The sequence below is a fragment of the Epinephelus lanceolatus genome, chromosome 5 (genome assembly GCF_041903045.1).
Source record: "Epinephelus lanceolatus isolate andai-2023 chromosome 5, ASM4190304v1, whole genome shotgun sequence".
Taxonomy (NCBI): Eukaryota; Metazoa; Chordata; class Actinopteri; order Perciformes; family Serranidae; genus Epinephelus; species Epinephelus lanceolatus.
In genome coordinates, this window is record NC_135738.1 from 6,596,340 (window position 1) to 6,609,474 (window position 13,135).

At 42.4% G+C, this 13,135-nt stretch overlaps 1 protein-coding gene across 1 annotated transcript in view; it reads right to left on the reverse strand.

Annotated features, from left to right (window-relative positions):
* ampd3b (adenosine monophosphate deaminase 3b) overlaps positions 1 to 10,473 on the reverse strand; it is a 31,149-nt gene extending 20,676 nt beyond the window's left edge. Inside the window, exon 1 of the mRNA XM_033634130.2 lies at positions 10,308 to 10,473. Within this exon, the coding sequence (XP_033490021.2) occupies positions 10,308 to 10,328 (21 nt within the window). The 5' untranslated portion in view covers positions 10,329 to 10,473. The remainder of the gene's footprint in view (positions 1 to 10,307) is intronic.
* Between the last annotated feature and the right edge of the window lie 2,662 nt (positions 10,474 to 13,135).

Here is a 13,135-nt window from a genome sequence, read left to right on the forward strand (position 1 = left end):
GGATCAACTACTTTACTAGCTTTTGTTTGTTAGTGTATTTTGCCACAAGATTAAAATCTGAGAACCTCATTATCAAGACAAATATTTTTTAACATTCAACAGCTGCTCCGTTGAAGTGTTGACAGTGTGCCGATGGCCATGAGTGCTAATAAAAGAAACCCCAGGGTCACATTTTGGCTTCACAGGAAGTTCAAACCCTCAGTGGAACGAAACGTCTCTCAGACCTGAGATCAGTTTCAGAGAGGTGTTGAATCCTCTGCACCTGATGTAGGTCAGGTCTGAGAAACACACTAAAGGGAGGAGGAGGAGGAGGAGGAGGAGGAGGAGGACGCAGCCGAGTGTTGTGAGAATAACAGATTTATTTTGTGCAGGTGTGAAGTGAGATGTGTTCATTGTTAAGGTGGCATAAATCTGAGGCTTCACACAGCAACATGAGTTTGTGATGACCGACCTGCTGAGAGAGGTCAGTGGAGTTAAAGGAGATTAAATGTACAGCTCAGGTCACACACACATACACACACACACACACACACATCGTTCTCAGTGAGTCAAAATCAGGAGTAACGGCCAATCGATGTGCATCAAAATATCAATTATCTATTATTATTATTTTTATTGTTGATTGATTAATTAATGGAAGAGTTGTTTTGTCTCAAAATGTCAGAAAATTGTAAAATAATGTCAGTAAGTTTTTCCTAAAACCCAGGATGACATCTTCAGATGTTTTGTCTACACCCCAACGATATAGAAGTATAGAAGTGTCACAGTAGAACAGTTATTTTTCTGTTTCTGTTGTGGCCTGCATCTGAAATATAGACGTTGCATTTAACACTTTTTACATTTGGCCCACTGCTGTGATTATTTTCTGACTAATCAGTTTTCTGATCAGGTCTAAAACTCTTGTGAGAGTAAGAGAAGAAGGCCGGCAGTCGATGAGGAAGTTTCACGTTAGAAGCTCTGTTGGTTTGGAATTTCCTGTTTTCTTTTCTGTCAGAGAGCCAAAGTACACACAACCAAACACACAACCACACACACAACCAAACACTGAGCCCACAACACAGTTACACTTCAGCATGTCTGAAGGCTCTGCAGTGACACACACAGTATGTAGTGCCTGTGTATATTTAGATATTCAAACACATGTAAACCTGTCAGCGTTGCAGCAGCAGCAGCAGCAGCAGCAGGTGAGGTGGTGTGAGGGCTCAGAGGGCCCAGAGGCTTCAGAGGTTTGGCCTGTGGGCTTCACCTTTATCTCAGATCTGTGCATACCAGTGAAAGTATCATGGTTCTGAGTAGTATCAGGATACCACGGCAAAATGAGGCAGATGTGCCTTTTGTCATTTATAAAAAGATAAATCACTTTTCTATAATACATCAATGATATTTCAAAGGAATAAATTACTTATTGACTTATTCATACTTCAAAAACAGCATCAATAAGTGATTAACATAGGGGGGATCAAAATAAAATAAAAAAATAAAATAAAAATCAACCAGCCACCCTCCTCCCCTGACAGTCCCTTCATAAGTAAAGAACAGTCCCTAAAGTGCAGTGAGGTTTGTGGGCCGTTACCTTTCACAAAGGGAGAAATGTGAACGGCTCGTTTCTCCTCTGACACATCACATACCTGTGTGCTGCCACGGCTCGGTTGTCCGAGGTACTACTGGGCAGTCATGACTAGGGCTGCCACGATTAGTCGACTAATCGACTATTAAAATAATCGGTGACTATTTTAGTAGTTGACTAATTGGTTTGAGTCATTTTTCATAGAAAAGTTCTATAAAAGTACCCCAAAATACTCTGACTGCAGCTTCTTACATTCAAATATTGGCAGCTTTACACACTCTCCCATGACGGTGAACTAAAACCCTTTGGCGTGAGTAAGAAACAAGACATTAGATGACGTAATTTTGGGGTTTGGGCGAGACAGACCGACATTTTTCAACATTTTAACACACTTTTCGATGAAATGACTGGTCGACTAATCGAAGAAATAATCGACAGATTAGTCGACAATGAAAATAATCGTTAGTGGCAGCCCTAGTCATGACACCAACAAAAGAGGAAATTACTGGACCTGGAGTCGGACTTCTCTGTCACCGGTAAGCCGTTATCTTGTGCCGCAGAGCACTTTGAGCCTCCACCGTATTCCTGTCTGTGACCCCCGTTCAACCCACAACTGCCAGGATTTGCCTTTCCTTTCTGCTGCTGGCTGAAACGTGATAATAGGGGCGCCCCAGTGCCCACTCCACTAACTTGACGTGGAAATGAGCGGTAGTCTAGAAAACTGGCGAGGTTTTTTTTGTTTGTTTGTTTTTTTTTTTGGATAGATTGCGCCCTGGGCGGTCACCCACATTGCCCATAGCAAAACCTGTCCCTGGGTGTACAGGAAATGAAAATGACCACTTGTCAGCCAGACCCGCTGTCAACACTAACCTCGCGACAACTGCCACCCAGGTTACTGCAGGTGGCAGTTCTTCCAAGGCTAGTGACAGAGTTCAGTTTGGAGAGGCAGAGGAATGTTTTTTTTTTATTATATTATAATACGGGAGATTTACGGGAAAATACTAATACGGGAGGACGGTGGGAAAAAGGGGTAAAATAAGGTAGTTTCCCGGCCAAAACGAGAGACTTGACAGCTATGGATCTGTGCACCCTGTGTACATGTCGGCCTCGTAATGACTCGTTTCAGACCACAGTATGATACAGACGAGAAATGTAAACATGAAGATATGACTTGACGTAGTGTGGCGGACTCGTAGCTGCAGGCCGCTCTGCTCTCGTTTACAGCTGGACTCTTATTTCAGAGGCACTCTGAGGCCTGTTGCATTCTGGGGGAATACCTGCACAGCCTGATAACAGAACGCACTGCTGACAATATAAAGTCTGATAAATGTCCAAATGTTAAATGGCAGCCTGCATACTGTCCGGATGTTGTTGTTGTGCTGTAAGTTATGATATGTATAATGTGTTCAGTTGTGTGGCTCGCTGTTGTTCTCTCAGATAAGTGACACAGAGGTCTTTATCTGCTTCCTTGTTTAGTTGTTGTGCAAGTTTTGCACACTGAGGATGAGTCTGCATTTTAAGAGATACTGTAGAGTTTTGGTTAAACATAATTAGCTTTATTAACACACAGAGGAATTTATTTAAGTAAGTAATAAGAGATCTAAACTGTGTTCATTTAATTAGCAGTGGTAACAAAGTTTAATCTGAATTCAAATGTCGGTCAGTGTGAATGTTACAGACTCCTGATGCACATCAACACATTGCAGTCATGTTGCAGAATGAAATTTTGGTCAACAACTGTTGCATGATTCACCCTGAAATGTTGTGGCCTCTGGAGGATGACTCCTCCTGACTGTGTGATCCTCCGACTTTACTTTATGTTATTCATAAGGCCGACACACATTAATCAACGTTTCTGTAAATGTGCCAGTTGTTAGCCAGCTGACTAATTTTCAACTGACGTCCTTTGGCAAGATGATTTAAACCAATTAAAGGACAAAACTCAAAAAACAAAGTTGCAGGACGCCAGAAAGACAGTGTTCACTACAGCAAGTAGATATCGTCATCATAGAACAGAAGCCATGCGAAGCTATTTCCGATTTGCAGAGTCTTTGGATGGCCGATTACGATTTCATTTTTTTCAAACCACTTTACAGCACGCAAGATATTGCAGTATGTTCTGTCTTTCCTTTATTAGAACATTTTAGCAGGAAAAAACCCCCATAAAATTCACACAGGGCTTTACATGTCCGTAGTTGTTCTACCCACACCAGTGTGTCCCTGAGGTCTCCTTCCTCACATCGCTCAAGCCGTGAGCTGCACTTGTGCGTGTGTGTGCGCTGCATATATTACGCGATGTCAATCATGCGGCACGGTGGGAATTTGACCCACGTTTTAAATAGGCATATTTTAGACCAACCGGCCGGTCGCAGGTCATGGCCGATCACGTGAAAACCGGCCAGATTCCGAGCACTGCCGATAAATCGGTGCAAGTCTAATGTTAGCATCATGAAGCACCAACACACTGATTAGACTTTTCCAGCATGATGACATTTTTGGTTTTTAGTGAAATATTTTGTGTTGGATGGATTACAGGGATATTGTACAGCACAGATGATATAATTCAGACGAGGGCTGGGTGTCAGTGCTCGATACCTTGAAGGCAACATTTACTGTTAAAGATCCGTTACTGGCTGCATGAAATCATGTATAGTATGACTTTACTACATACCATCCCCGTCAGAGACATTGTGTATAGAGTGAAGGACTCTGTTGGTATGAGGATCAGTTTAAGGAGACTGGTATTGGTGTTTTTTACTGACACTCATCCCTGGCTGCCAGCATGGCTGAAGACTCTGTGTTTCATGCTCTGAACTCTGTGTATCGCGGTGCATTGAGATTTATCACCAGCCGTGAGCCCTGATCTTGTCTCTGTATCCTGCCTGCACAGGTTGGGGTGGCTGTCTTGAATATTTCATAGACTTTGTTGTTGGCATTGTGTTGTTTACAGAGTTATACTTGGCTCACGTCCAGCATGTTTCTGTGTGTACGTGAAGCAAAAAAATGTCTCTGCTCTGTGTTCACAGAACAAGTTTTAGGAGGGTTTGTACAGAGTTTGGCTCATGAGCACTTCTGTCTCACAAGTCAGTCTTTAGATGCTTTGCTTAACTAAAGACTGATGTCTTTCTCCCTGATTTTGTGTTTAGATGGGCAGATACAATTTCAGAGTTTAAAAAAAACTCCCTACGTTGCAGAACCAATAGTAAATCCACAGGGCGGTCCTTGGGTGGCTCACTGAACTCTTGTGCTCGTAAACATAGTCCGACTGCGTTAAAAGTTTTAAACAAAGTCGCTGTAAGTGCTTCATTTCCACAATCTTGTGGACTGAGCACATGTTTGATAAAACATAGTTAAATCTCTCAGCATCCATTTTCAAGCTCTCTGTGTGTTTGTTTCCTTGCGGACGAGAAAAGGGGGAGCGCACATTTCCGGGAGGGCGTGTCCTTTTAAAAAATGCAAGAGGCGTTGCTTTGTTGCCGGCCGTTTTCTCCGGTGTGTTAAACACACTTTAGAAAGGAGTGTCCCCAGACTATCAGAAGGATTGTCTGGTGGCGAGACTAGATCCTGAGCTCTTCTGCAGGAGGTCTTAAAGTTTCTCTTATTTCAAAGCTCTGCTGAAGGACTTTTGCACACGATCATCTATATGTTAATTTCAGGGTGGATTTTAGCTGCTCTTTGTTACCATGTGGAGTTGCCCCTGTTTTATGTTTTTATGGTTCACAGATTGCATTTATATAATAATAAGCTATTTCTAATCTCATTAGGTGTTTTATATTGCTTGTTTTAGAGCTGTGTATTTTTTATTTTTGTTCTCTGTCGACACTGTTGAACAAGAGATTTGTTATCTCAAGAGGTTTTTCTGGTTAAATAAAGGTTCAGTGAATAAGAAAACTAGTGCATGTTGTGTTGAGGTGCATTGTCAGATGGCTGAAGGGTCCTGTCCAGCTTTTCTCCGTCCACACTGTTGCAGAGCTCAACATGACCTAGAGCTCCACACAGCCATTTGTGGTGCACCATAACTGAGAGATGCTCCTGGACACTGAGACCACAGAGCTGAGCCACTGGTGTATTCACCAACCAATTGTGGAAACATGTTAACAGAATGTCAAACAAAAAACTTAAGTTTAAATTTTAAGTAATTTAAAGTAAATCTGAAGTCTCAGTGTCTGTGGTTGAAATGTATTGGACAGTGTTTGTACCTTCTCAGGTTGATGGTTTTAATCCTCTCAGCTCTACAGTCACTGTCTCAGCCACTGTCTGCTGTTTGTTCAGCAGAATGAGCTTAAACAAACAGAGGTGCATTAGACTCAGATATCAGTCTTCCTCTTTCAGTGTTTTATTGTCTCTGTATCACAGTGAACAGTTTTAAACGATCGTACAAACACTCTGAGGACATTTTTACACCAAGTCAGTCAGGGGAAGTTTCAGATGACCCTTAAAGAGTCCTGTGAACCTGTGAAAGGTTCAAACATGTGAGGAGTGCCGTGTCAGGACAGGTTTGTCTGAGTCGCTCTTGTTACCTCAGAGAGATTTTCAGGTCACGACACAAAGAGTTTCTGACCCAGCCCACGCTTTTCAGAAAGATGACCACGAGCTGCCCACGTTAAAAAAAGAAAAACTGGCATGTCAGGAGAGGTTATTTCAGGGGAGACTGTACCATAACTGATTGACTGGGTGTGAAATAAGAGCCGTGCATGGGAAAGGAATGTAATGAAAGATGAATACAAAATGCCAGGAAACATAAATATAATATTCTTGTACAAGTTAAACACTGATGAATTTTTCCTATTTGAAACAGAGAGTCTGTCATTATGTGTTGTTCTTTGAAAATAAAATTTGTGTCCGTCAAACTCAAAAAGACCAAAAGTTTTTATTTCAACAAAAGGATGAAAACAAACAGCTGTTCAGTAAAAACTGTCGTCTGTAATAGTGATAAAACAAAGTGAGTGTTTCAGTCAGAGAGTAGATGTGTTGATGGATGGTTCTCCTCTTGGTGAAGGGACAGTAAATACTGCTGTCAGTGTTTGTGTATTGGTACCAAAGCACGGCGGTCTGGGAGGCTCAGTGCAAGCAGCCACCTACAGATGTTCAGAGACATGGTGATGCAGCAGGGGTCCTTCGTCAAGCTAATTCTGTGAAGTCAGTTTGGTGTGTCTGGGCCTTACGACAAGGAAGACATGTTGGCATTACTCCTCCGTTGAAGTGTAACATGATGTGAATGGCAGTGTGCAGTTTTTCTGCTCAGTTGAAATTTTTCAGAGTGAGAAACTTAGGTCAGAGTGACAAAGTGTCCCCCAGCAATTGATTAGGAATCTCCACTTCTCTAAAACCTTGAGTTTTTATACCTTGTTCTCCGTCCCTACATGGACATCCTTCGCCAGATCTCCTCCTTTACTGCTCCTAAATGGATATCCTACATTAGATCATCAGTTAGCATGAGGCTAGTCTCTATATACAGACTCTACATTCAGTGAATGTAGAGTCTGTAGGCAAACCCCGGAGATCTTGCCTCCGGAAGAAGAGCTGAAGAGCCCTGGTTTCCGGTTGTAGGCTGTTTGTAGTCCACGTGATATTGACCAATCACGTTTGAGCCGGCTGCAGTTGTTGCCAGGTTAAACGGTCCGTGCGGTGAACTAACAAGGCGGAACATAATTGGCGTCACTGCAAACTCTGACTCCATCACAATGGTTCAGCATTTACTTAAATATAAACGGAAGTCGGAAACAGAAATTCGCCTCCTCAGCCCAACCAGAATGCCAAAAAAATCGGGGGTCTGCCCCCAGAGACTGTATCGCCATCTGCCGGAAGTCAGACGCCGAAAACAGCCATTGGGTTCCGAGAATGGCACAAGGCTAGCACGAGGAGAGTCACAGATGGCGTGATCACCTTTGCTATGATAAACAAGTGCTCAGTGACTGAACCTTGGTGTCTTTTCCTAAAAGTTCACCCAATAGTTCATACCCCCAGCAGCCCTGGTCATGAACCGATGTTTTTGCTGAGCGTTGCTAACCATCTATTTTGATTCAGGTACTTCCCATTTTCTCCAGCCGTCTGTAATTTACTTGACATCCATTCATTTCCCTATTTATCCATTACACAGTGTCATTAGGTCGTGTTACATAAATTCACTCTTTAACCTTTCTGTATACAATCATTAAAAGTTCAATAGTTATCAGACTTAACTTGATTAAATATGTTAATTTCATTATCACAAAACAATCATATAAATCACACAGATTTCTACTCGTAGATACTGATGAACAGATGAACTATGATACACATCACACATCATATTATATCATTTCTTCATTTTACCAAGTGTATACACAAAGCATTTTAAATCTCTTTTCCGATCTAACCTCCATCTCCTCTTACTGCTGATCTCCTGTGGTGGTTCCTCTTCTCCACTGGGTCCTGACTCTGCCTGTGATGGTGAAAGGTCACTTATGGGTATAATGGGATAATCAGCTCTGGTTCTTTCTCCTTCTCTTCATCTTCTGGACCGCCAGTGGAGGAATGGGCTTGTTGGGGTTCTTTCTTTTCGTGAGGTTCTTCTGCTGCTTCTGTGTTTTGCTCGTTTTGTGTTTGTGATTCAACAGGGCTGTTATCAGGCCTCTTTCTCTCAGGGGGGCTCTGAGGCCTCCTGTGACGCCTCCTGTATTTCTCATCAACGACCGTTTTATTCACGCTGCTTAGACAGTCTTTATGGCTATTTGACATCATCACTTAGATGTAGAGGTGTTCACGACAATACCGGTGTAATTTTTGGTATGATACCAAAAATTCATACCACGATACCCATGGCAACAACAAGCATGTCTGAAAGCGAAATGATGATGGACCCTGCGGTGGTTCCAAAAAGAGGAGGAGCTTCAGTAGTGTGTAATAAAGTGTGGTGTCTGCTCAGAGGGAACTCATTCAGCGGCTCCTCTGGCAGCAGCACAGTGATTGTGTCTCCAAACAGCCTGTCACAGGTTACAGCCTGATGATCAGAGATGATTTATATACAGAGATCGCAGGGGACATTTGTTTAAATGTGTAATTAGTGTTAGATTTGATTTAGTTGAAGTATTGATTATTGTAACAGAATCTGACTCTGAACTAAAGAAATTACATCATTTTTCTTTAGTTTTTACTCTAGATTTGAAGCAAACTGTAAAACTACATCACTGATTTTGTTTCAATTGACCTATGGCTAAGTCCCGCCCTCAAACGCGATGAGCCAATCACAGTGCGTATAGCCATTCCCATACACTCGGACATTCTCTGCCTGGACGTCCATTGAAATGCATTACAGAAAGTCTGTTTTGTTTGTTTTTATGAGCTTTTTCTGAGATTTGAAGTTTAAAAATGTTCAAACGGTGTGCATGGGGTACATGCAACTCTGACACAAGGTATCCTGAGAGGCTGGGCGACCAGGTGTATTTTTTACACTTTAAACCACATCTCAACCAAGAAAAGTGTCTCCTTTGGATAAAGTTGTGCGGTAACGTTAGACCACAACATCAACTCAACGTGAATAAGATTAACAATGATGTCTACATCTGTTCTAAGGTAAGTAGGGTATTTTGTTTGAGGCAACATATTGTCACTTTGCTGGAAAGAAATATAAAGTTATCTTTAACATCTCTAGCTAACGTTAGCTAAAGTTAGCCTAACGTTAGCTCCTAGCTGCGTTGTTCATCATGTCACCTTGTTTGCTGGGAGTTCATTAGCCTATTTTGTTCTAGTTTTGTACTTTGGTGATCGTACATCATTGTTAGCTGTTGTCCAAAGGGCTCTAGTTAAGCTAACGTTAACTTCTGGAGCTTAACTTCATTAACTTATCTGTAATGGCAGAGATAACAAAGGTTGGCAAACGTTATGCTGAATGATTCAGTGTAAATACTGTAGCACCAAACTAACGGAGAGACACTCTTGGTAAAGATGGTAAAAAGGCCGTTATCCTTTTCTCATATTCTGAGCCAAAAACCTTAACTTCAGTGGCACTTTAACTTGTTGTCTTTGATGGCGACGGCAACGAGATGCGGTTCACAAGCGTACACTGTGACCTGTAAATTTTGGCTTGTAATTTAAGCTTTTCATCGACCTTCTCAACAATAAAATGATGAATATATCCCTCCAATGCGTAGTTTAGGCCCTTTTGGTTACTTCTCAATGACATGTGATCGTTATGTCCCCAAAAAACATCAATTGCCTCCTGTGAAATGCCGTGTACTGTGACACCTGCCATAGCGCCGGTCACTGAATGTTGATAGTTTATTCGAGTGAGTGGAGGGGGGCGTGACTTAGCCATAGGTCAATTCTATCTTCATTAATTAATAATATATATATTTTTTTATCTTATTTGTCATATCGTTAAGAATATTGTTATCCCAGTAATACCGTGTAATATCCTGATATGATGATAGGGGCATATTGCTCAGCCCTAGGAGTCGCATTAACCAATAGTGCTGTTTTCTGGATCCTCTGTAACAATCATCAGCTCAGACAAGTTCAGGTCACGTCTTTAAAATGATTTTAACATGTGAATGTGTGATAGTCAGGTTAGGTGTGTGTTAATAAGACAAAGTACAGCTGAGGTATTTCTGTCAGCAGATACCAGCATACAGAGAAGGGAAGGGCTGCAGAAGAATGCAGGGGTGATGGAAGTGACCTCAGATTAAAGATTTAAAGACGAGAGAAGAGTAAAGACTCAGGTGTGAAGAATCATGGCTGTGACGGCGAGCGGTGAACTTACTTTTTGCAGGGCTGTGTCCATTGTTGGCACGTCTGGGGACTGTGGAGCTGTGGGGACTCTTATCAGGCTTCACGGGACAGAAGACAAGTCTGGTCACAGCAGCCTCTTGTAGCATGCACACGCAGAGCTGGTTAACCCTTTCACTGCCAGTCTGAAGAAGTGTAACGGCTGCATAGTTTAAACACATCAAGTCCCAGGGCTAAAAATAAGTTTCAGGAAGTGATTTGCATCAGTGTTGCTTGCTGTAGTAGAGGAAGAGGAAGCGCGTCTTTGCAGCCACTCTACCACTTTATCAAGAGCAAGGTAACTATTTATTGACCACACCTCTGTGTGTGTGTTCAGGATGTATGTGCACAAAGGACCTGTGTCACATTACAGGTACAGACATGCTTTTATTTCAGTTTAATGCTGAGAGTGTTTTTAATGGTCAGAGTTTTCTCTACACCTAAAAACAGAAGGAAGTTAAATTCAGGGCAATTTGTCTTGACCGTTTGTGCTGTGGTGACATGGGTCAGGGTCTGACTCACCCTGAGGGGGTCACCTGGGTCAGAGCGTCTGATAATGAAAGACCCAAAACACCCAGTGATGCCTCGTAGAAGAGAGCAATGTGTCACTTATATCCCATATATTCAAATACCATTTTACATGTCATATGGCAGGTGACATGTCACCTATCTAGATTTTTGGGGGGCATTTTAGAAACCTGTATGCATTAACAGCAGGCTGTTTTTACCTGCAGAAGACTTGTCACCCTCCAACACATCCTCACTGCGACCTCGCCACATGTCCATGTTTGGTCATGGACTTTGAGGCCCGGCTACTCTGTAGTTGAGTTACGTGTAGGTGAGGTGGGGGCATTGGTTTCCCTGGCAGCAGGGGGCGAAATATTATTAATAAGCCAAACGTCCCAGCTCTAATCCCCACTTACATCGCTGGTGATCAACAACTGGTGATTAATTGCCCTCAGACCTCTGAGAGGTGGTCGTTTAAGTGTAGTGATGTATTGTTGTAGACGTATTTTATTGTGCCTTCCATGTTTATAGTGTATTGTAGTTTTATGATGTTTAAAACTGTACATTTTTAATAACACTGTAGGTCTACATGTAAAAGTCCAACTACGGACAAGATTGAAAATTAGCAGTAACTATAAACTCTGTGTGACACACATCAGTCTCTGTACTGGAAATATATTGAACTGCATTGTCCCTATCAAATAAAAAAACTAGTGTTGAGAAGGAATGTTTCACCTCTGTCTCATTTAACTTCTCCTCCAGTCACAGTACAGATGATACTGGTTATACTGGTGTGTCTCATGTAGAGAGGCACAGGAGAGAAAATAGATCAATGGGGAGAAAAAAGATCCTTAGAATAGATTTCCAGAAATATGTTTTAGTAAAGTTTCAGTCAGTGTCATGAATGTTTAAAAACATCAGTGGTTCACATCAGTCTGTGGACGAGCTCCAGTGTCTTTGCTCAGTGTGGATGGTTTCAGAGTGGTGGAGTAAAGTTTACAACACCACCACCTGGACACTGAAGGAAAATCTTCCATCAGTCATGTTCCTCTCATGGATCAAAATTTATTGTGTGTGTGTGTGTGTGTGTGTGTTCACTTCTTCTTCATTACAGTATCTCTTAAATAATAATTACAGTATTTTACATCATATTTTAATCAGGACAAAAACAGTAACATCAGTGTGGAGCCACAGTGTTTCCTGTTCCTGTCTACTGACTTTGCAATAAAGGCACAGAGAGAATTTTTGTTTGAACATGATGACATTACACCTGAGGGGTCGTCAGGGAAAGATATGGTTGATTTTACATTGATCATACAGGCAGGTGTTGCTGCAGCCTGCTGTGAGATTACAGCCTGTCACGTCTCCTGCAAGGTCGTCAGCCGGGTACAGGGACAGTAGGGTCGTCAGCCAGGTACAGGGACAGTAGGGTCGTCAGCCGGGTACAGGTATGGCAGGGTTGTCAGCTGGGTACAGGGACAGTAGGGTCATCAGCCGGGTACAGGGACAGTAGGGTCGTCAGCCGGGTACAGGGAAAGCAGGGTCGTCAGCCGGGTACAGGGACAGTAGGGTCGTCAGCCGGGTACAGGGAAAGCAGGGTCGTCAGCTGGGTGCAGGGACAGTAGGGTCGTCAGCCGGGTACAGGGACAGTAGGGTCATCACGCACTGCAGTGAGTATCTCAGCCTCTTCCTCTCTGAGGTATAACTCCATTTCCTCCCCACGAGGGACAGTCAGCTCAAGGAGGAGCACAGTCTTGGCACTACTGGACCACAACACTATGTCTGGTTGGAGGCTCGTATTGTCTCAATAACTCTAAGGGATCCATGTCAGGATTGTTTATTTGCGTTGTGAGGTGGGTTTTTTTTTTTTTTTTTGAGTCAATGTAACTTGTGTGATTGAATGTTCTCTCTGGTGAACAGACATTATAATGTAGACAGTTTCTAAACCACCTCAGACCTCGTCTGGTGTTTCTGTTCTGCAGTTTCTTGTTGTTTATCTGCTGAGAGATACACTTTTACTGATATATCTGAAGTAAGATGATACCTTACCACCTTTACACCTCGTGTTAAAATGCATTTTGGATGATCATGTAAATGCACCTGCACAGGAGGTCAGGGACACATTGTGACCACAGCGAACACACGTGTAACTGTACGAGCAACAAAGCTTCTGGATATTTTAGACACTCACAGATGGAGTCAAGATGAGACGAAGTGTCGGCTTTTGATTAAAGCGTACAAGTGAAACTTGTTTAGTTTATGTCCCAACCGAGCTGTTAATGAAGCAACGGCTGAGCAAAAGGTGAATGGATATTT